This window comes from Astatotilapia calliptera, chromosome 4, assembly GCF_964374335.1.
Source record: "Astatotilapia calliptera chromosome 4, fAstCal68.1, whole genome shotgun sequence".
Taxonomy (NCBI): domain Eukaryota; kingdom Metazoa; phylum Chordata; class Actinopteri; order Cichliformes; family Cichlidae; genus Astatotilapia; species Astatotilapia calliptera.
Window position 1 is genome coordinate 13,130,917 of NC_137425.1, and position 24,068 is coordinate 13,154,984.

Sequence of the window (24,068 nt, forward strand, 5' to 3'; positions counted from 1 at the left end):
ATTTGCTGAGTGAGGGAATATGCGAAGACACACAGATCACTGTTTTTATTTTGATGAAGTGCACACAGTGATGGAGGTAAACAAATGACACTGTCAGCAGCAATCATTCTTTGCACAAGGTTTTGTTGTTGTTTGTGTCTGCAGGTTTTCTCCTTCATGCACCATCCTTCTGGTCTGACCAACTCCTATCTAGGCTTTGCACTCCCTTCTTATTCCAGCCGATCTCATTTGAACTGAGAACATCAGTTTTCTCGAGTCAACATCTACCTGCTCCTCTCCCCCCATTCCATCAGGTTTCTGTTGCTGCTGTTCAACATTTGACCTTATATTTACACTGACATTCCTCCCTTTAAAACCTGGCCACTGGCCTCAAGAGCCACGTAGGCTCCAATCAATTGACCCCTAGCCAATACCAATAAGACCAATGGTCAAAAGAAGCAGTCCACTTCTTGATAAGGTTTAATTAATTCAGCACAGGACACACACAATCGATTATGGTGCTGATTTTCAGTCTAATAAATAACTCTAAGCTTTCTGATTCTTGCTGTGGTCTGCTTAAACAGAAAGTGATTTAAAATGTGACTATCTCATCCACATATCTCAGACTGAATCTCATTACTTTAGCAAATCCCACGGGTACCCTCTCTCATTTATATCTAAAAGCGCACACACACACACACACACACACACACACACACACACACACGAATAGACATTCTATAACAAAGCAGATCAAAGGCAACAAAGCTAAGGCTGTTTTGAATGTGGTCACCAAAAGGAGAAAAAAAATCATTCATCTCTGACCTCCTCCTCTAGAGCACACAAAGAAACAGAATCCACACACCGGACTGAAAAGGACCACCAGTTATGGATTAATAAGAAGAAAAAGGCCCAAATCCATTCATTCTGACCTGTTGGTATGAAATGTGAAGGGGGACTGGCAGAGGAGAGACAACAGGAGAAGAAGCCCTGTGTTTAGCCAGGGAAGCGTGGGACAGCAAATGGCAGAAGAACACAGAAACTGTGAGAAGAGAGGTGGGATGATCACAGCTCTCTCTTTGTGTCGACAAGTAGCTTCATTCCTTAACAAGGCCCAAACACATGGGCTGATGATAAGGAATCGCCTTTACTTTTACCAGCTTGATCCTTGTCAATTTTGTTGAATGGACCTATCCCATGTGCGCCATACAGACCCCTGATGATGTGGTGTTTAAGTCCAACTTCTACATACATCCGTCATCAAAAGGGCTTCATTCATACCAACAAACTCACCACTGCTGACATCACTCTGTTACCCAGTTTTGGGGCTCCAGCTCTGGTATACAGTCAACACAACAGGCCAGCCAGGAGATTTAAAACACATAAATATTCATATATATGAATCATCTCCCAGCAGTTTATTTATAAAGCATGCATTTTTTCCAGCTTCATTGATTTTACCCTCAAAACTGTCAAAGGGCAACTGCAGGCACAGACTCAATGAAACCTGACCAAAGTCCCACATGACAGCAACATGACAGCAAGCAACAGAAAACAGCCTTGCAATTAATTAATCAGCTAAACACAGAAGCATCATCAAGATTTGGTGCTAACCTGAACAAGAAAATCTCCCAAGTGTTACTTTTCTGGGTTTCTGAAGAACTCCACTTCTTCACTCCACCTTGTTGTACACAAACAGGCTCACCAGCCCTGGCTCCTGTCAGATTCTACCGCTTAATTCTGGCGATTCAAAACATCCACACGTCAAGTAACAGAAGGAAGAGTCCTGCTCCTCCTGACAGGGAGAGAGACACTGCCTGATTTCCTCAGCACAACTATCAGCTGCCAGCCGGCTCAAGGCACACAGCCACTGATACAGTCCATTTGGGAAGGAGCCTTACTCACTAGCTCACCACCTCCTCGCCCTCCCTCTTTCTCTCTCTCTCTCTCTCTCTCCACATGCTTTCCTGTCTCCACGACAAACATGGTGGCTCCACCCGGTGGTCATTCCTTTAGCTGCTGCCCCTTCTCCCAAAAATATGCTGCATACACACCTGTAGGCATACGTTCAACCCATGCTTATAACTCAACATGCTGAGTCCTAGTTAGAGGATGAAATACTTTTCAGGTAGTAATCCAATTACTCCCCCCCCCTCCATTTCAGATTTTTTAAGTGTGGAAATTTGCCCTATTTGTATCAGGAATAATGAAATTAAAAAGCCCAGAACCATAAGACTGAAAAAAAAAAAAAAAATCCAGCCTCTCTTATGTTCGTAATGATGATTAATAGTTAAATTACCAAATAACTACATGATGATTGGTTCCTCCTCTGCCGTCATCTCCCACAGAGACAGCGATGATATATTCTACTATGAGCTGGTGTTGTGAGTAAGCAATTCAAGCCAGTTCTTCATTCTCCTGACCAGTCATGCAGCCAAAATTACCACCTCCAAACTCCACTTTAACAACGGACTCTGTGCTGGAGGCGAGTATGTGTTTATTGTTAAGTCTAGGCCATGAGTATTATCCTGAGTCTAATGATCTTTTAAGAGAATGGTTCTCAGCACTGCTCCTCACTGTGTGTGTTTTTACAGTATGAGTGTACACTTGCCCCGGGTACGTCTGCAGCACAGAGCAGACATGAGCGCTTGTCTGGTGTCTGTATAAAGACGAATGAGTCATCCTGGAGCCCTCTGCCGTGCTGAGTGCACTCTGCAGCCTCGAAGTGACTGAGCTTCTTCTGATAGCTGTCAGGATGGGATCCATGTGCTGGTGAAGTTACACCCATTTTTCACATAATCCCATCTTAGACAAGAATGGAATAGCAACAGTAAATTCACTTGTAGCATGCCTCAGGATTACAATGATCTATGTTGGAGAGTCAAAGGTGTTATTCTCCTAATGAATGTTCCAATAAAACATAATGCAATACAAATGTAAAGTGATTTGAGAAAGCAATAAGACTGACAGATCCCTTTCTTCTGCTTGTGCCATCAGTGCCAATCTCATTATTATTATTATTAAATTCCTAAAAACATCAGTATTGATTTTAAATAAAATTCTAAATTTGAGGGGCTTCAGATGTCACCTACTGGTCACTGAAGTCCTGTGGTGAAGCCAATGGAAACTTGACAAAAGTCTGCCCTGAAGCATATGCTGCTTTATCAACATTCTTGACATTAATGGGGAAATAATTTAATACATACACACCATATTGTACTAATATACTTGAAAATAGTGACTGTGCCCATAAATACACGAGGAAAGGGCTTAATTAGGTCACAGACAGTGATCTGAGGAAACATCATCTCATGGACTTCTCTGCATCTGGGGTTTGTTTTGCAATCAGAGGACACCCTGACGTTTATTAGAAGGAATGCCACTTTAAGGAGGAGCACTAGTTTCACTTTTCAGTGGATTTTTCCCCTCTCATGTAGTCCAACTTGGTTGTCTTCCAGAGCTCTCAACAGGTGAAAGTGCAAAGCATTTTGTGTTTGTGTGAGTTTTTGTGTTAAGAGAAGATGTTTTACACCCTTTAAAAAGGCACATTAAAAAGTCAATGCCATCGCAAAAGAAGACTGGTCAAACAGAAACGACCCCGTCACTCCCCTGACAGCCCAGACATAGTTCACAGTGGGTTGGCTAGCTTTGTTGACGCTGCTGTGCAGGAATGTAGAGACCCAAGGATGTGAGGGGGTGGGAACTGAGCCTGAAGAATGTATAGGAAGGCCTGCCACCCTACACACTGTGTCAGCGTCAGATTCAGTGTAAAGCAAACATGCAGAGTGCCCAACAGCAGCATAGCAGCTGCATGCACATACATAGACATAATCCACGGTAGCAAACACAAAAGATGAGCTTTTTTTTTTACATAATCCCTGCTCTGTTTTATTGACATTAACTTGTTTTTAGAAGCAACCGAGGAGGCAACTCTGTGTTTTCCCTCAAAAGCGGAAGTGCTATTTCTTCCCACAATACATGCCTTTGTCCTCTGATGCCGTTAGCCTTGATTCTAATCAGGGCTTTCCCACTAACAACATCCTGCCTTCCCAGTATAACACACACGTTCTGAAAAACATGTGGTGGAAAAGCTGGAAGAGCCAAAAATCTTTATCTTTTAGCACCTTTATTTTTGCCTCAGTGTTGCTTTTTCTGCTGTAGAAGAGTGAAAAAATGGACCCATCACACAAATTGTAGGATGCCTCTTCCTGCCAAGCATATCATCAAACCCTTAGTTTCCTGTTTGGGAGCTGCTCTAACAGATCGGCGGAGGAGTGAAAACTGCGGCGAAACCCTCCCATCCTGTTGGGAAGGGAATAAAATAGGCATTGGTTCATTGTGCTCTGAACAGTGGAGAAACACCAGGAGTAGACCAAGTATGCACAGCTCAAATCCTGAGCTGCTGCACAGCTGCTTGATTGGCAAATCAGCATACTCCTTTAAAAAGGCATCTATCAAGAAGTTCCTCCCAGCCGCCATTTTGGATTCTTTCACATTACCAGCAGAAGTCAGACTTTTTTTTCCTCCCCTTCCCGTAATAAGACAGCAACTCCAGGCATGTCTCTACCTGTTGCAGACGAAGCTGAGTGTCACTAAAAGTCAGTAACTTTGAGAGAGGTGAGGAATAACAAACTGCTAAGCTTTGAGATTGCAGTGTGATTTCCACTCCTAGAGAAAGAAGAAAGGAAAAAAAAAAAGAGAACTTGACACATTTCTTTCTGAGAAACCGAGAAGGAAGTGAAAACAGCAGTTCAAGTCTTGCTACACCCTTATCTGCACTCTCAGCAGATAAAGGTTTCGTGACAAGATGTCACGAAATGTGGACAAGAACACAATACTTTTCTTGATTAATCTGCGAAATTTTTAAAAGGAGCTCAATTTATGATTAATAAATGTAAACTACGATAGCTGAAATGCTTGGCCAGAAAGACTTGGACTTCATTTATCTGGGATTATAATAATGACCTGACCGCAAGACATGACAGACTTCCCCAACTAATCATAGCTCGCCATCGTGACGTTACGAAATCATGATGTGCGTCACATGATGTCACATGAAGACCAAGCCCAGTACCAAATAGAAAGTCAGTTGTAGTTGACCATAATAACAATGCAGGTAAATGACAATCCAAAACAAACTCCCCCCCCCTTGCCTTGACTAATTAGAAAGAAAAAAAAATGTTTGTTCAGCACAGACTCTCATGAAACCATTGCAATATTAATGTGACAGGTCATAGTTTTAAATCTGCACACCCTTCATTTTCTCTCCTCTTTCAGTTGCGAGATCACTATCAACATCAGCGAAAACAGCCAACCAAGTGCTGCTGAGCTACCAAACAGACTTTCAACAACACCTCACTAGTGCTCTCTGCTCTAAACACATTTTCCATTTCAGCACCAACAACGCAGAGTGAACGATGGTCTGAGTGGAAAGGAGCGCTGCAACTGATGCAGAAAGAGAGCTAAAATATGATTATGGCGAGATGATGACGATTATCAAACCACGGGGGCATTAGTGCCAGGGAGGGTACACTGTACCAGAGGCCCCATTAGAGCTCTCAGCGCCACTCATTAGGGAACCATTAGTGACAACTACTTTAATTTCCCAGACCACCCACCGCTAAGTGGCAGAGACAAATGGACTCAAAAGGAATCGAATGGACCTCTCGCTCACCTCGCTGCCTCCAAAAAACAATGCAGCTGTGTGTGCCAGCCAGGTTCAGCCAAGGCTATGGAAGGAAAAGAGAGAGGGGGGCAAAGTGTGCAAGTTCCCAAGAACAATAAAGGAGCAGCAGCATATAACAGGATCAGCCACTGTTCTCTAACAGGATTATTAGTGACGCAAGGCAAAGTTCCTGATTAATGCTGCCAGGCTAACCAAGTCAAAGAGAAAAGATGAAAGAATGATGCTCAGCAACAAAGGCTTTCTGTCTCACACCAAAGGCTGCACACTGGCTCATTATGACTGCACATCATCAAACTGATGTAAAGGAATTACAGCCACAAATGTAATTTGCAACAGTTAGCAAGGCTTCTCTGGCATAATTTCAACTAAAGGTGGCCCATCCAAAGGCTGGAATGATGAAGTATGACTCATGTAAAGCTTGCTGGAGGAGTGCGCGGTCTGCTCTCACACCTGTTGCTGAGTATTCAGTGAAAAATGACACCGACGATATTTACTCTGACCGTGTTAGAGTCTGCATTAAGTCTACAGAGTGTTACTACTAAAGTGCTTGATAATGTTGACACCAGCACTGCTCAAAACTAAATGTGAAAATACAGCCAGCTCTTTGATTTAGTGTACAAATATGTGGTAATGTGCTGAATTTTGTAGACAAGGATCAGTCAATATGATATGGATAAACAAAAATAGACTTTAAAAAAAACCCAAATGATTGTGTATACATATTTTTTATTTGCTATATAAGGCTCAGAAAAGTGCCGCGCTTACACAAGCAGCAAAGCAACAATAGGAGAATAAACAATGTCGCCAAGGACAGTTACAGTCCACTGAGATTTTCCATTTTCATACCGTCAAGTTATTATCTCTGATATATATATGTATATTTTAAAGGCCATGTGGTGCCATTTAAATTACTTTCACACGAAGTAAAACGTCTCTCCCTGAGTAGCTCACTCACCTACGCCGTCTTCCGACTTTAACACCATGATGTCTGTGCCTCAAGGTTTCGAGTCCGAAAAGTTTCTAGAAGATTTCCGAGAGTCAAACCTTTCGCCGAATACAATTAACGACAGCTTTATTGGCTTTTCAACTCTCAATTGGCGAGTTAAAAGTTACTCCGAGGATTGACTTCTAGCCTAAAACAAGACTGTTTCGGTCCACGACTCAAGGGAGTGGTTTGAAGTGACGGACTTTGACCAACCAGCTTTTGCTCCTGAGAGCGAGAAAGTAGCAAGAGGAGCAGGCTTGGCACAGAGGAGCGCTTCCGGTTGTGCCTTTCAAATTAAAACACGTTTTAAAGAATGTTTACAAAAAACTTTATTTGGATTACACAGTTACAAATTTTTGTTGTTTCGACTCTTTCTGTGATTTGGTATTCATAAAGGCACCATTAGCCAAACCAGTTATCTTCAGGACAGTACAAAAATTAATATAAATTCAAGAAAACACTACTCTTAAATTACAAGAACTTTATATTGATTTGAATATTGAGGTGTATAATGAGACTGACTCAAGACATTGTGGCACCCAAACAAGCATTCAACTGGCTAAATCCCCGTCATCCTCACATCCAAATAATTTCAAAGAATAACTGTCAGTTATTAGTTTGGAATTGCCCTGCAGCATTGCCACATAAACTTGGAGAGGTATACCAATTTACAGAGCTCAAAACTCCTGTTTGCATATGTGTTGGTGCTGGTATAATCAGACCATAACTTTCAGCACATAACTTTCTTCTTTTTTTTTTTTCAAATTAGGCTTATCCTGCAGGATCCTACAGGTTTATGTTTTATACAACAGTTTTGATTTGTGTCTTTACGATGCCAGTGAGTAGATGAGAAAAAATAAACAAATATATAAATATATACATGTGCATATAAATATATAATGTACATATTACATTTTTAAATGATTCAGTTCTTCAGCATAAACGACTTCCCGTTTGGATTACTGCATTGGTCTTTTTACTTGTTTTAACAAATTAGCTTTGCATAGTCTTCAGACTTAGTTTTAACCTTTAGGGCCCTACATGGTCAAGCTCCCCAGTATATATCTGACCTGCTGAAACCACATTCATCTTTCCAAGCTCTAAGGTCATCAGCTCAGAGACTGCTGGTGGCCCCACGCGCTGGATTTAAAACTCATGGAGATCGGGCCTTTCTAACCCTGAAGACTAGATTTCAACTAATTTATTGTTTTATGTTGTATTTTACTGTTTTACATTGTTATTTGCTGTATTTCCATTCTTTTTCATTTTCTTTCTCTTTATTGTGAAGCACTGTGTGATTTTTATGTGTGAAAAGTGCTATATAAATAAATTTTACTTACTTACAAAAAGTAAGGTAGGTGTCAGTAGTTCATATACTGGACTTTGTAATTGTAAGTGAGACTCTTATTTTGAAAGGAATTCGTTGCCTATCTCCGTCTCCTGATTATGCAAACTGATTAGAGCGCAGCGAACGTGCCCTATGACGCGTCTGCCCCACTGTGTTGCCACCCTGTTGCCTTCGGCTCTCTCCCACACACGCACACACACACATGTGTTGGGGTTTGAGTGGGGGCAGGGAGTGAGTTAGACTCACCGAGGCAGAGCAGTTTACTGCTGCTGATCTTGCTCTTTTTAAGGCTTTTGATTCACCACATCCGCCGAGAGTAGACGTGTGTGTGCAGTCAAACGTTTACCTCAGAAACAAATGTTAAACCGTTCTTTTAAAAAATAGCAACAACACCTGCACAGACAAACACTTGTGAACACCTGTTGGATATTCAAACTCGCTGCACAGCCTATTCTCACATGATATTATTGCAATAAATAAACAAATAAATCAAAATGTTTCAGTCTAGTGCTTTAATGGCTCTGGATTTATTTCCCACATTATCCTGTATAATCTTTTGTTGTTGTTGTTGTTGTTGGGGATGATTGAGTGATTCTGAAAAACAGCTGATTTTCATTGCACTCTTATGATTACACCACAACAATGCAGGGGCCTACCAGTAACGATGAAACAGGTTTGGCTACATCTTGGTGATACTCACCAGAATGTTTGTGCCTAATGCAGCTTTACAGTTTTGATGTCATGACCTTCACCTTTTCCCCCCGTGATCAAAGGCTGATCAAAGGTTTGTTGAAAGGTCGTTTTTTCCTAGTAGAGAGATATTTCTTGGCGGCATTTTTTAAGGAAACTATGAGGGATTTACAGCCCCCTGTTGAAAGTGAGTAAATTAGTCTTCTGTTTGTGTAACACCTGCACAGCCATACTGCTGTCAGATAGCAGAGGATTGAGCCTGTCCTTGCCTGTTGATGAATACCTGAGAGCCAAGAGGAATGCTCCACTCACAGCCAATGACAGAGGCCAGGTAAGGGGAGAAAACAGCTCATCTGTTTTGTTTATCTGACGTACGGTAGAAAAATGTGTATGAGCTGTCCAGCTGCATTTTAAAAAGATTCTGAGCACCGACCCAGGAATCAGGACACAGCTACTAAGAAGACTACGGTAAAGTGCTACAGTCTGCACTGAATCTTCATTTAGGGGGGATCTCAACTTCATTCTGTGACCCATGAATGCTTCAGCTGTGTCGCGCAAACTCAACAGCTGACAATGCAGCCTGTGTGTAGCGACCCCCGTACACACAAAGTTTCAACTCATTGTTAGAAGTGCATCCATTCCCCCAAGCAATGCTGTAAATCTGTGCTCAAGGACCCAGAACAAGAGCACACAGGCAGCTGCCTGACCTTTAAATGAAAAGATTATGAGATGACATAGACACATGAAGATTACAGTTATCCACAGCTTCCTGAACGAGCTAAAGTAGAACGGATCAGCAGATAAATGGAGGATTTATGCAAACTTTAAATCAAGACCAAAAAAAGAATAAAGACTGTGCTAAAAGGTGCAGCAGATTTTGAGTTTCAAAGGAAAAGAGAAATTCCTCAAATAGACAAAGGTCTGCTCGTCTTAGAATCTGTAGGACGTTAGTTCTTTTTTTCAGTTTTAAAATTAAAATACCATTACCGCAAAACCTTTAACTATGACCTATAAAAGTCTCAACTATGAGGTCAGCCACAACCAAATGGGGAAACTAGGTTTACCTGTGTAACGCAATATTATTTTCCAGTAAATGCAATAAGATTTATATGAATTGGTGTTGATGATATGACACATTTACTGAGGATATCTTTTTATTACAATTTTATTCATATATTATTTAGAGCATGTATGTATGAAGACCACAAGACAATATTAATTTGTCTTCATGTCAGTAAGTTTGTGTGAAGTTGTTGGCTTTGTCCAAGAAACTGCATGGTGTCTGTAACAGTGCTGCTACAGCAAAGGTAAACATTTACTTTAACACTGCTTAATTATTTATAACTTCTAGATATCCCACGCATGCGTTATTGCTGCAGGCATAAGATTACATTTTATGCAGCATTTTGCAAGATGTACATGCAGGACACATTATATATAAATCAGGCTGTGTTGGATTTGTAGCAAAGCTTTTTCTGACAGCTTTCTGGTATCACCCTCTAAGTCTACATAAGGTGACTGTAGCTCTCTAGCCTCTAGGAATGTTCTGACCTCACACAAGTCTGGCTCGTATTGTGAAATAGCTGTTGTTCAGTCTTACGGTGCTATGCTAAGAATGTGGATTTCAGGTGTGATTGCAAGTGCGAGTCTCAAAAAAGCTTGTGGTTTTAAAAGGTGCCCTCAGCTGAGTGTAATGAACACATGATTGAATGTTTTGACTTCGATCATTAGCACTCATTACTGATGTGCAGGTCACTACCAGGTTTTTAGTATTCAGCGACACCATATAAAGTTTCGTAAGTAGTGATTTCAAAATATGAATCAAGGTTGCAGGATGTGAAAGAAAACGATTGTCAAGATAATTCCAACAGAGGGGCGAATTTTATTTTATGTCTGACCGAGCTCCAAAACACTCCACTTCACAAAAACTACAATTTGCGACTCCCTGGAAGAGGCCCAAAACCAAAGTCCTAGTTTATAAGGCAGGCTTGCCATAAAAATATAGCCTCCTAATCCAAGAAACACTGATGCAATACGTTTTCAAACATCAAAAAAAGTCTTCAAAAACACAGAAGTTGGAAAGCAAAATAATGTTTTGCTTTTTGTGTTTCTGTGTGTGTATATATGTGTAAAATCGGTTGTGGGTGTGCCGGGGCTATTATAAGTGAAACCACAGAGTCAAAACAATATCCTGGCAGCTCCTGAACTAAAAATACATCTTTATTTTAGGCTTTAAATTGCCTGAATTAGATGGAAAATTGCTGCGTGAGAGAAAATAATCCCCATCATTAAGACAAAAGGTACCAAGAGTGACTCCTGCTGATCATTTGTATTAATTACAGCTGCAGGAGGGGAGAAAGAAACCCACAAAGGAAAATTTTAGAGAAATTTATCTTTACTATCAAACAGCAATGATTTCAACCAAAAGCATTTCAAAATTAACAACACTGCATCATACTGAAGTTGGGTCACTGTACAGAGTCATGTTGCTTTTTTCTAACTTACAAAACATGTAAACAGGAGGTTTATTGAGAAACAGGAGGTTAATATCCACAGACGAGCTCGAAACAAGGCATGAAAAATGGTTCTGCCACCACGACAATTACAAACCTGCACGGCAAATATTCTTTGGCATTAGACATGGCTCTGCTGATCTGCTGCTCGACGCATGAGTCACTGCACAAGTTGACTTTGAAACCACTGCTTTCCTTTTACAGGTGCAATCACAGGTAATGAGACCTTTGGTTCTATGCACTCTGTAATTTTCTGGGTTAGACGGAATTCAGGACTGAACGATTAATTACTGACATGAGTCATGTGCAAAAAAAAAAAAAAAAAAAAAGCAGAATACATCTAACTCTGGTGCTATTTTTCTGATGTTTGCATGTCAGAAAGAACTCTGTGGGCGGCCAATCAATTTGCAATTAAAATAGAGAACTCTACACAGCTTACAGCAGGACCCACCTACACGCAGTAATACTGCTGCCAGAAACTGTTTCAGGAGGAGCATGCAAAATTTCCAGAGCTTCTGATAAAACATGACAGTTGAGAACCTGTTTGCATAAGAAAACGTACTCATCTCATGCTAGTCGTGCAGCGTTCTGCACCGCACAAAGTTTTGACATTTACATGGTGACCCCAACAAGAGATGGCACACGGTGACAAAGCGACTGCTTATCTTTGCTGAAAAATTCATGAGTTTGACTAATAAGCACTCCAGAGAAATAACTAAATATACATTTTGCTCTTTATAAACAGGATTCTATCTGAGTCATAAAAACTAAAAGATCGAGGGCAGCAGGTGCATGCTGCTAAGCAGTTAGCGTTAAAGGTGAAAACTGACGGTCATGTCAGATATAGCCAAAATAGCACAATTATGAACATCAATTCTTTACTGTCCTATCCGTTGCTTGTTCTTTCCTAGAGCATTTATCAAGACATAAAAAATATCTTGAGACATATCCTCCCATAACACCAAAAGGAACCCACTTAGTTAGGTTTTGTGAGTCTCTCTATGTTTTCATACACTCTTCCCTGAAGGAACTTCCTGTCAGACTTCTCACTGTCAAACTCATTCAGCATAAACACTCACAGGACACTTTATTGGGTACTCTGTGCAACCCATGCTTTTGCTTCCAGAAATGCCTTATTTCTTTTTCACACAGATTTAACAAACACTGGAAACACTCCTCACAGATATTAATCCATATAGATATGATAGCATCACGCGGTTGCTGCACATTTGTCGGCTGAGAATATCCTGTCCACCACATCCTCCGGGTGCTCTATTAGACTGAGATCTGGTGACTGTGGATGCCATTTGAGTGCAGTGAACTGTACATGATGTGAATTTTGTGACATTGCGCGTTATCCTATTGGAAGCAGCCATCAGAAGGTGGGTACACTGGGGTCATAAAGGGATGGACATGGATGGACAGCATTACTTGTGTTTCTAGGCTGTGGTATTTAAAAGATGCTCAACTGGTACTAAGTCCTCCAACGCGTACCAAGAACATTTTGCACCATTACACTGCTGCCTGCCTGAAACAGGGCCTATATGCACCGAGTGGCTGCCATGTGATTGGCTGATTAGATATTTGTGTTAACAAACAGCTGAATAGGTGTACCTAATGAAGTGGCTGATGACAGCATTTATAGCTCTAGCTCAAAAAGAGCTCAACCTGTAGTGGTTCTGGATGTTGTTCATTGTACCTTTTTTTTCCGTCAAAAAAACTATTGATTTTATCTGACTTGTGAAATATCTCATTATTTTAATAATCAATAATAAACTGATATAAAAGCTGTTAAAATAGATAACAGTACAGTGTAAGGCTCCCAAACCAAAAAAGGCTGGTAACTGCTGCCATCACTACAGTCTCATATATAACAAGCTGATAGGGCAAATATTCTCAAACACACGCTGTTGCTGACGGCCTTGTTGTGCTTTCGCACAGATCAGTGTGTCCTCAGCTGTCCCTGGAGCCCACGAGAGTAATTTCCGCGTCAGAGAGCCTCGGCAAATCCGGGGCACACCTGGCTCTCTGCACAGATGACTGATGGAGCTGTGCTGATATCACTCGGAGAAAATTTCTATCATGTCTTCTATAAACAACACAGTACTTGGGATCGCTGTCATTCTGTGGGCTATGATGATTATTTAAGCATGCCGACTCACAGTGACTGTCACTGTGAGCGTTTGGTTAACAATAACAATTACATTGTGAAAGGTGCAAAACAGTGTGCGTGTGACTCAGTAATTTAGATGCAAAAGGGAACTGAAGAAAATAAATGATAAAATAAAAGTCTGTATTTACTTTGGAGTCTGATGTTACTACATGAGAACAGACTAAGAAGGAAGTAATTTCTTTTTACTTCTTCAAAAGACAAGACTAGTTTAATTTCAATATACATTCTCCTCTTAAATAAAAGCATTAAGTATTATTAACATGTCTTATTAGAAAAATCTGATGTAAACAGTTATTGTGGGCAGAATACACTCATTAACCACTTTCTTAGATACACCTGTTAGATACACAGCCATTTGTCGAGTGGCAGTTCTCTGGGTCAAAATGCCTTGCTGATGTCAGAGGTCAGAGGAGAATGGACTGATTCAAGCCACAACAACAGAAGACCACACCAGGTGATATTCCTTTCAGTTAAAAAAAAAGAAAACTGTGGCTACAATTTGCATGGGCAGCATGTTTGGAAAACAGAAGACTGGAAAAATGTTGCTTGGTCTAATGAGTCTCCATTTTCACTGCAACCTTTGAATGGTGCGGTCAGGAGTTAGAGTAAACAACATGAAAACATGGATCCATCCTGCCTTCTTTCAGGCAGGTAGTAGTAGCTCCATCAACCGGGGTTTAATGGTCCGGGAAATATTTTCTTGGCACACTTTGGACCACTTGGTACCAACAAAGCATCATCTAAACACCATCTACCTGAGTGTTGTTGCTGCTGACCGTGTCCATCCCTTTATGACCGCAGTGTACCATTTTCTGATGGCGGCTTCGTGTCACAAAACTCAAATCATCTTAAACATGACATTGAGTTCACTGTATTCAAATGAACTCCACAATCACCAGATCTCATTCCAATACAGCACCTTTGGGATGCAGTGGAATGGCAGATGCGCATCATGGATGTGCAGCTGATAAATCTACATCAACTTTGTGATGCCGTGATTTCAATGTGGACCAAAACTCTGAGGAATGTTCCAAGCAACTTGTTGAACTGTGAAGGTAAAAGGAGTGTAACCCAGTACTAGAAAGGTTTAACTGACAATGTGACCAGTGAGTCAGTAGATAAATTATAGTTTCCGTCAAGCAGTTTTTAAGAGCTTTATATGTTGTGTGTGCAAGAGAGTAAAGCCACCAGATAAAAGTACACCATTTCCTACTGAGATGTCATAACAGCGAAATGTGATGCAATTTGTACGCAAGTACAGAAATCAAATAATTCCCCAACTTATTTCAGGAGTGGTTTACAGTGATAGCTTAGATGACACAACGTGAACTTGCCTAACAACAGTTGGATGAGCCACACATGAGTCATTCGTGATTCACCATTAAAAGCAGAAATACCAACACTAACAGTATCAGCCAATGTCATTACATCACAAGTGGCCCAAACTCTTAACGGTTGCCATCACAACACAAACTTCGTTTTATTGCCGTTTAATCAAAAAACGTGACACAAGGCAGGCAGTTGGCAGCTTTGGTAATACGCTGCCCACAAATTGCAGGGAAGGCTGAATGTACAAATGCAAGCCAGTGTTTTATCTAAGTGACTAGAAACACCCAACATGCCATTCAGTTCTGTTGGCCTGACAAAAAATAAAATAAAATGAGCAAAAGTCTGCTGTCATCACATTTAGTACCAGAACAATCCAGATTACTTCCTCGTTGAATATCCAAATCGACAGGCAGAGCCCTGGTGCTGATGTGGATATTTTGAAATGACTGAGGCAGCAACGCTTCCACATGCTTCGCACAAAGTCAGCTGATTCACTGCCACCCAACAAAGCTTTTTAAGTCATGTCAACAGCAGTTTAAACACCCCCAATGGGAACCTGCACACCATCCTGCAGTGCAATGTCATCGCGGCGCTTAGCAACCAATCCAAAACAACAAACACGCACACATCAGCTCCATCGCTGTCCAGATGGTGAGTAGCAAACTTCTAAAGAAACCAACATCTTAATCTGTGTCTCTCTGTGTGTAATTAAACCGAGAAACACAGAAAATTCATTTTACCCAGCTTTAGGAGGCGATCACCAGTAAGCACAACACTGCCAGTCCTCTTTGTTAAAGGACGGAAACACAAGTCTTTGGCAGAGCTGAGAAAGTCTGGCTCGCAAGCTGAGATTTCACATGTTGTCGGCCAACATAAGGATTTTATGTACATGTGTGAAAAAGGAATGTGAAGTCATCAAGAAGGAGGCAGCCCTGCTGCAGATTCGATCAGCTGAGTGAGTAATAACATTAGCTCACGCTCTATTAGAGTGCGTGCACGCACAGGGCAGAGGTTTAAGCTGTGCTAAATGAGAGCCTCCCTGAGCCTCGAGAAGCTCCTTCTATTTCTGTCCGACTGTTTGTTTTCATCTCTGGTTTAGTCATGTGTTCGTGCCAGTGGTCACAGAAGCACACATGACCACGCTCACAGGTTGAAAACACATTCAAAAAACAAATGCTCGTGATAGTTTCAACACTGTAGGTTTATAGTAATGATGCCAAAAGCCAGCAAAATGAAAAATGATCTTCCTGAAAACAACTTTTACTTTACCTGGAGCTTCCTCGAGTGGCTTCACAGCAGGGCACAAGAAGGTCTGAAAACTGGACACACATAGTTCACCGACTGTCCCCATAGCTCCGGCGTGTTAATCTCCGTATCTGAGTGTATGTCTCAGACTGCAGCTGTGTATCGTCCTGAGTTCCTCTCTCCTTATGACTGTGATGTGAAAGAAAAGTTGTGAAGATCCCAGTCTCCCCAGTGCACCTGTCACTCCTTGCTCCCAGCTGTTCCCTCCATGGAAGGATTCCAACTGTAAGATCCTGCACTGTGTCACTTTGCTTCACCTAATCCCCCCCCACCCCAAGTTGGATGACGCTCCTCGGCCAATGTCTTACACTAACCTACTTTCTCTTCCCCTTTGTTGAGAATGTGCAACTTGCTATCGGATGCTAAAATCACTTCTGCTTTCTCCCCCGTTCCCCTTTTCCGTTGGTATCTGAGCCTCGCTCTTATCCTCCTCTGCTCCCTCTCTCTCCCTTTCTCTTTCTCTCCCACTAGCTACCTCACATACTAATTCTTGACAGGCTGCACACAAAATATATTAACGTATCTGCGACTGCTGCAGCAACCGCGTACGACTGGTCCAATCTGAAAAGTCGCTTGAAGAAGGGATGGAGTTCTGTTGTTTTCATGGAAATTATGGCAAAAATAAATAAATAGATGAAAGTCAGCAGTATGCTTTTTTTTTGTCCACTCCAGATTTTTATTTCCATCTCCACCCTCTGCTGCTTTTAGCTTTTAGTCACTCTTGGTTTTTGGCTTGAAAAGCATTTAAAAAAGAGACAAGATTTCATTGTTGCTTGGCAACAGGATAGAAGAAATAACTAGCTCCTGGGCCAAACACTGTGAGCCATTTGTTTTGATTAGATTATTCTCACACTCGGTGAGGGTTATTCGCAGTGACACGATCGCATTTTGGGGCTGTATAACGCACATGGGTTTCACAACAACAACAACAGCAACGAAAATGTGCTCGTCAACGATCTGTTTCAGATTCTCGCTTCCTCTCGTGGAACAAAATGCAAACGATTAGCTTCCCTCTTAAACTCGTGTCACCTGCCACTCTGCATTACCCCACTTGTCAGTCACTCCTTAATTACTCCTTCTCTGCGAGTCATTCATTAATCCTTCAACTCCGCCCTCTCTGTCAATCATGTTTCCATTGAAAAGCAATATAGGGGTGACTCGATAAGGAATGCAATAAAGTAAGACGTGCTTCGTGGTTATGGAAATCATTATGATCTAACAAGCACTGCCTAGTTCATTATCTGAGGGCACAGTGCTTCAACTTGACCTCTGTATGAACTGCAAAGTCAGTTCTGGGTACTTTAAATGCTGCAGCTGCACATCACCTAGACAGAACAGCTCTGTCACCAGAGGAACGGCACACAGTGAAGTCAGCACAAATCTTCCGCCTCTTTTTTTTTTTTTTCTAAATGCATATTCCTCCCCCCTCGCTCGACAGCACAACACAAACACACTGAAAATGTTTAAATCTGTGTATTCCACTGAACTTTTATGGAGCTATTCTAGTCCACAGAGCAAACTTTAAGTGCTCTAATGAAACTCATAAAAGCCAATTAGCCAAATCGACAACAGTTCATTTGAATTAATTATTTTTGCACTGCAGTTTATTATGGACTAACGAGGACGTCAAGTGCAACACGCAATTAAGCTGCAAATGCAGTCATTCAAAGAGAGATCCCCAAGATGCCCAAACTGTCACAGTTTAAATGCTAATACTGATTTGTTATATAACACACTTTAGATTGCTTTAGTCAAAAAGGCACATGGTAAGTCACTGATTGATTCCTCATGAACCCCAAATGGGAGAAAACATCTAATGACCCTCAAATATGTGAGTAAACTAAAAATCTACAGCAATGCATTGATTACAAAGTAAACTGCACTTTTTCTGCAATATGTAGGATGGCATCGCAAAAGAATTCCCTAAACAAATCAAAAGAGTTTAAATTATACAAATAATTTAATGCATCCATTCCTAAGTGATTAAACCACTAGGAGGCTAACGACTATACTCTGTCACACCCGATCCAACCCCTACTTGTCTTATAGTGACGGTGCAAGAGTCTGGGTGTTGTCAAGGCTTAATTGCTTATTGTGTTCATCCAACAAAGTATGGATGCCACTTCTTGGCCTCATGCTCTCTGGGCTGTCATTTTTAGCTGAAGTCAATCAAAATAATACCAAATAAAACCAGATCTGGTGTCAGTCTCCACTTTATGTTGTGCTATTGAGCCAGTTCGTAACAGCTGAAGCAGTTTGCTTTGATATGTAAGTCTTGCCACGTACAGCATGAAGGCCTTTTGCGTTTAACTGGCCCCAGATGAACCACTTCCTTGAGCATGGCATGCCATCATGTGGACACTGCATGCAACAACAACTCTTATTTTCACCTCCCCAAGCAGGCTACAAGTCTTCTGGAGTTAGCAGACCCAGATTTAATCTAACTATGAAATCTATGTGGGCTGAGTGCAACAGTCATGAGTAAAAATTGCAATAAGAAAACCGATAACTTCCCCAGAAGATTACACGATTCTGATGTGAATCAGTCATCAGTAAACGAGTAGACAGCTACGGAGGTGAACGTGTTTTCTTTTTCGATACAATCATTTCCCAGGTGGAAGATAAAATCTACAGGAAGCTTCCTGATCTGTGTTGGTGGAACTCCTACATGGCAGCCTAATGATAGCATCACCTCTGGTGACTAACAACTGGCTGAGTGGGGGCAGAGCCAGTGTCTCTGCTGATACAACCAGAGTGAATATGAAGGCTAGAGCTTCTACACCTGAACAGGCTGAATGAGCTTCACAATATCTCCACAATAGCAACATGCAGCACTCGTTGCTCAGCTTTGAGCACTTCTCTTCATCTGCGTCTCTTTTTGATCGGTGCAAATGTAATCCCATTAAACAAACCATTAAATTCATTTCGCTTCTTATTTCTGGAGTTATTACACGATCAAGAAAGTAGAACAGCTGTAGCATCTTTGGTGTGATTTTTATGTAACTACTTATTTCTTGTTATTAAGAACAAGTTGTGTCTGCATAAGCCCGCTGAGAGTTTGCTGCTTCCGTGACAGTGTCAGTATGCTTTGAACATGAGAGGAGCTTAGAGCTGGAGTAAATGTGTCACATGGCTGAAGAGTGACAGTTTAAGGGAAAAAAACTACAAAGAGAAAACAAGAAAAAATACACACACACACGCAGCATTAAGACCAGCAGAAGCATCTCTATTTCTCAGACGAAATCACTCAGATAAAGAGGAGAGGTCAAACTGACAGAGAGAAAGATGACACCCATAACCACAGAAACCACATATACCTGTCACCCTAGAGCACCAGCGCACCACACCTATGAGCAGTTGCACTGTTTCCTTTGTGCACATTTTATTATGCAAAGAGAAACCGAACTGCGCTGACAGGTGCAAGTAGATGGGAGGGGGTGCACACAAAAGAAAAAAAACATTTTGACACCCTGCAGCTCAAAGCCTTTTAAGTAAGTCTTGAAACCCAGCCACGCCTCGTGAATCCCCAGGTAGTTGATTTAGGGCGCCAGCACCTAGCAACATCACTGGAACACAGTTCAGAAACCTGTTTCAATGATAATCCTGCTGTAAATGTAAGAAGGCAGCTACGCAGGTGAAGCCACGACGCAATAAATTATACAAATTACATTAGAAATATAGGCAGCCTCCAGACGAATGTTGTGTTTTGTTATATAAGTCCAGACTAATAATAAACTGCAGTGGGGGGAAAAAAATTGTGCCAAAATAAAACGACATCTCCACTTTTACTTCCATCTGCTTCCCGTCTTCTTGCTCACAGAGGAGATGATATGCTTTGCACTTCTTCATTCAGATTCTCAAGCTGTCGATTTGACTAAGAAGGTGTCGGGGACAGCGAGAGTGTTATCTGAATGCGCTGGGTGCTTCAGCGTGTCTCTTTTCTTATGCCTCACACTTCAGCAGATAATTACATAATCACCAACTGATTCTTTCAGCTCCTTTGCAAATAGGAAGTCGCTGACGGCATATCATTATCCTGTTCTGGGGCTGACAGGAAAACACCCTGCACGGGCTACCCAAAGTCACCACCTATGGACTCTTTATAGCAATTGCTCCTTTGTTAGGAGCTGTGATACTTCCATTAGACTAAAACTTCCCCTCATTTTTGGAAAAGAGATGAGAAGCATCATCCCCCTCCTTCTCCCTTCAGCAGAGCATCAGTAGAATTTTTTGCAATGAGGCCATTGCTGGAGGTTCTATTTTGAGATGCATTAAGCTCACTAAAAAAAAAAAAAAAAAACTAAACTACTAAATAATTGAGACGAAGGCTCTATCATATTCTAAGCTGAGCCACCAGCTAGCTCATCCCGGTCTGACATCATCAGGGATGTCACCATACACTTGATGACATGATGCTGAATTTCCAGTAAATATGGCTCACATTTTTTTCAACACAAGTAGTTGTATAAGAAGGCATTCTGTAAAAAAAAGAAAAAAGAAAAGAAAAACTATGTCAGCCTCAAAATAGATCCCAGCCTGATATCCTATAAATAAATCAGTCCGGATCATGTAAACTCCCAAAAGAGCAGGAACTTTTCTGTTTCTCCCTGCTGTTGTTTTTGAGTGTAAAAATCCGATTTATTATTATTATTATTGTTTTCACAGCTGTCACCCTGCTGTCATAGCTGCAGTGAGATGCTAAATCATTAATTGCGTCGACCTTTTTATATGTGTGCATACCACAGAGACCACCTGTTTTAAAGCTGGCTTTAGATTGCATCCTTCTTCCTGTTCCTGTGTATGCGCTTAGACTACATAAACACGGGCAAGTGTAGGATGAAAACAACACGGCATACAGGCCTGCTGCGGACTAGGACTTACTTTGAAGTGTGACACGTTGTCATTTTTTAACACTTTCACCAAACAGACAGACAGTAGTGTGGACATAGCTCAGTGGGCTGCATTTTTTTTTTTAAATCTCTTGGCACAGCAGGAACACGGACACGCTACGGCAGTGCTGAAAAGCATGCGCTCATGCAGTGTCAGGCTTTGGATCAAAGCGTCTGCTACATGCGTGAAACAGTGCGATGAGGACAAACCGTAATTCTCCCCCTCCATCCCGGTGGTGCTGATGCTGCTGCTGCTTCTGCGGCTGATGAAGGCGTCTCTGTCCGGGGATGTCTCTCTCGAAGCGCCCGCAGCAACTCCGTTACCTGCCGCCCTCCTTCCCTCCCTTTCTCGTCTCTTCTCTGGCTTCGCCTCACCTCCCAGCTCTCAACTTGAAAGCAGGCGTAAGCTTACTTTTTTTTTGTTTTCTTAGCTTGTTGCTTTTCTGTTTGTCCCTTTCTTTTTGCCGTTTCAGAGGTGTGTGCTGCCGATGCCTGGCTGCTCCGCTGTTATGTAGCTCTCCAGAAAAGCCGGTGCACATGCTGGCCCCTCCCATCCCAGATGTGATGTCACGCTCTAACTTAGCTTCAAGTTTACTAAATGTCCTGCTGCTAGGTTTTATAACTTGCTGCTTATTTGACGGGCCCTGTAACGTGTGCATACAACTATTCATATAATCCATTAAATACAACATCCAGTGAAAATATGAGAAAATTACTAAATGTAATGCGAGAAGCAAAACAGATTTAGGTGATCCTCTGTTTATTGGAGCGTTATTCAGTCTCTTTTAGCTCCCAGACGTAAATAAATCTTCCTTTTGAGCTAATGAATAGACTTCAGTTGCTCACCAGAGCAACTTCATCCCTGTTTTCCAAGAGAAAAACACAGATGGAGTAGAACAAACTCAGTGGCCGCTGCTAACGATAGTCCTTTGTGGCATAAAGTGAACACGGTGCAGAAGTGGCACCTGGTGTGGTCTTCTGCTGCTGTAGTCCATCTGCTAACATGCTCTACATGTTGCGCAATTAAAGATGCTCCTCTGGAGCTAATGAGTGGTTATTTGAATTACTGTTGCCTTCCTATCAGCTTGAAGCAGTCCTTTTCCTCTTACTTCTTCCACTCATAAATATTTGCTGTTTTTCTGACCGTTCTCTGTGAACCTTGGACCCCTGGTCTGACCCCAACATGCCATGTTCGAAATGACTTAAATCACATTTCAATAAGGAGAGAGCTAAACATGATTTACTGAGATAAAGAAATTAGCGTATTGGGCGATTAGACACCAAATGACCCATCATGGCAGAACAGAATCCCAGCAGTGATAGGATTTAAGACAGGACCTCCACAAATGGTGGTAAAGATGAAGACTGAGGCTTGAATAGAGCTGTGGCTGAGGTAACTGAAGTGGAGATGGGGAGGAGGTGGGTTGCATGAAAGAGAATCTGAAAGGGAGAATGGCAGGGAGCACAGATTTAAACCATGCAAAGCCGAGGCTTTTGGCTCAAAGAAGGCAGGCGAGAATTGATTGGACTAGAGTAATGATGTCAGAAATGAGATTGACAGCATGGGAAAGCAGTAGTCCTGTAAACAACAGAAAAGCAGCTGAATACACAGGAAAACAGACAGATGAGTGACTACAGATACCTCCTTATTGAACTTACACTTAAGCTTAATTTCTGCCTCATTCTGATGCTTACCTTGTTTCTCAGCAGGTGATCTTGACCATCTCTACATGGCTAAATGCATTGGGTTACTGCTATGTGATTATATGATGTTGGCATTAAGAAGCTGCTGAACCACTCAAAACACTCTATACTGCAGCAACATTACCTTTGCCACACATATTCACACAGCACTTTATTCTGTACTTGCATGCTTCATCTACCTTGCATTTACACCTGCAGCCAACTGAGAATCACCAGTTGACATATTTTTGTAATTCAGGAGGAAACCAGAGTAATTGGACAAATCCCACCCAAGCACAGGAAGAGTATGCAAAGTCTGCTCAGGAAGCCCTAGAAATCTGGAAGGGATTGGGCATCCATAAATCCAACTGGTATCTCTCATACATCATAGCCACAGACTGGAGGTAAAAGATGGGTTGGTCTGAAATGTCAAATAAAAAAAACAAACCAAAAACTCCCCAACTTAGTTGGTCAGCAGCATCTCCCCCTATTACAAAAATAAGTGATTATACAAAAGTGAATGAGAGACTTGATCTATCACCCACAGTAAACGTCCTGCTAATGAGATCTGGTTTCCATCTGTAGTTTTAGGACTTGTTAGGTTGTTCATCCTGTAGATTAGAGTCCTTTTCAGACAGAAAAAAGACAAGAAAGCAGTGTATACTTTAGAGCTTTGCCTGTGGGTTACAAGTTTTTGGTTTCCCAGTCAGAGCTCACCCTAATTCGTCAGATCTGTTTAAATCAAAATTTGAACATCATGCACAATTTCTTGCAATTGCATTGAGCACCATGTTTCCTTGAAATGGTACACAAATGGTTTTGAGGTCCATTTTAAATGTAACCCAACCAGCAGCATGCTGTATTAACAAGAAAGTGCAGTAAGTGGTTCAGCTTCCATAGATAAAGGCAATACAACATACATGCACCTCTTTTGGTAAGTCAGACTTTCTTAAAGAAAGAACCCTTCTTAAACAGTGATGCTGACCCTATTTGTGCTGTTTACCCACATACCATTTGTATATTTGGAAAAAGCAGAGGAAGACAAAGAGAAAAAAAAACCCCACAATCAGCTCACAAAAGTCACAACTTTATTGCACCTTTTCAGTTAGCTATTACGAGGTAAGAGCTACTTTCATTATGAAAGCTCTCTTCTCTGGTCAGAAAAGGTGGTGCAAAATATGGAACCATCAATGCAAACATGTGGACTGTCCATTCACGCCAGTAAATGTTCATCTGCCAGTCCACTTCACAGCTATCCTTTGGAAATGACACTGCCCCTCTTGTACTGTACACATTACAGTGACATAAGGAAGGACTTGCATGAAAAACAAATGTCTCTCTTACACACAACTGAACAAACACACTTGTAGATAAATTCTCAACACCCACCGACTACTCTGAGTATTTAGTAGCACAGTAAAGATCTTCTTTAAATTACATATTTATAACATTAAAACCTATGCTTTTTATAGCCAATTCAAGGCAACA

The 24,068-nt window shown here is 41.4% G+C and overlaps 1 protein-coding gene and 1 long non-coding RNA gene across 5 annotated transcripts in view; one reads left to right on the forward strand and one right to left on the reverse strand.

Annotated features, from left to right (window-relative positions):
- The window catches only part of cyth1a (cytohesin 1a), a 39,866-nt gene extending 18,599 nt beyond the window's left edge, over positions 1-21,267 (reverse strand). The window contains exon 1 of one of the 4 annotated variants that reach the window (XM_080300874.1): positions 21,108-21,267. In XM_080300874.1, coding sequence (XP_080157000.1) covers positions 21,108-21,126 — 19 coding nt within the window. In that variant the 5' untranslated portion in view covers positions 21,127-21,267. Of the gene's footprint in view, positions 1-1,593; positions 1,922-6,620; positions 6,923-15,972; positions 16,315-21,107 lie in introns of those variants that run through there. The other 3 variants (XM_026164878.2, XM_080300871.1, XM_080300873.1) reach the window with 3 other exon arrangements.
- Positions 15,234-16,651, forward strand: LOC113020694 (uncharacterized). Its single transcript, XR_003272216.2, has 3 exons — positions 15,234-15,354; positions 15,448-15,658; positions 16,480-16,651. It is a non-coding gene; the product is annotated as an uncharacterized LOC113020694 (long non-coding RNA).
- Positions 21,268-24,068: the final 2,801 nt, after the last annotated feature.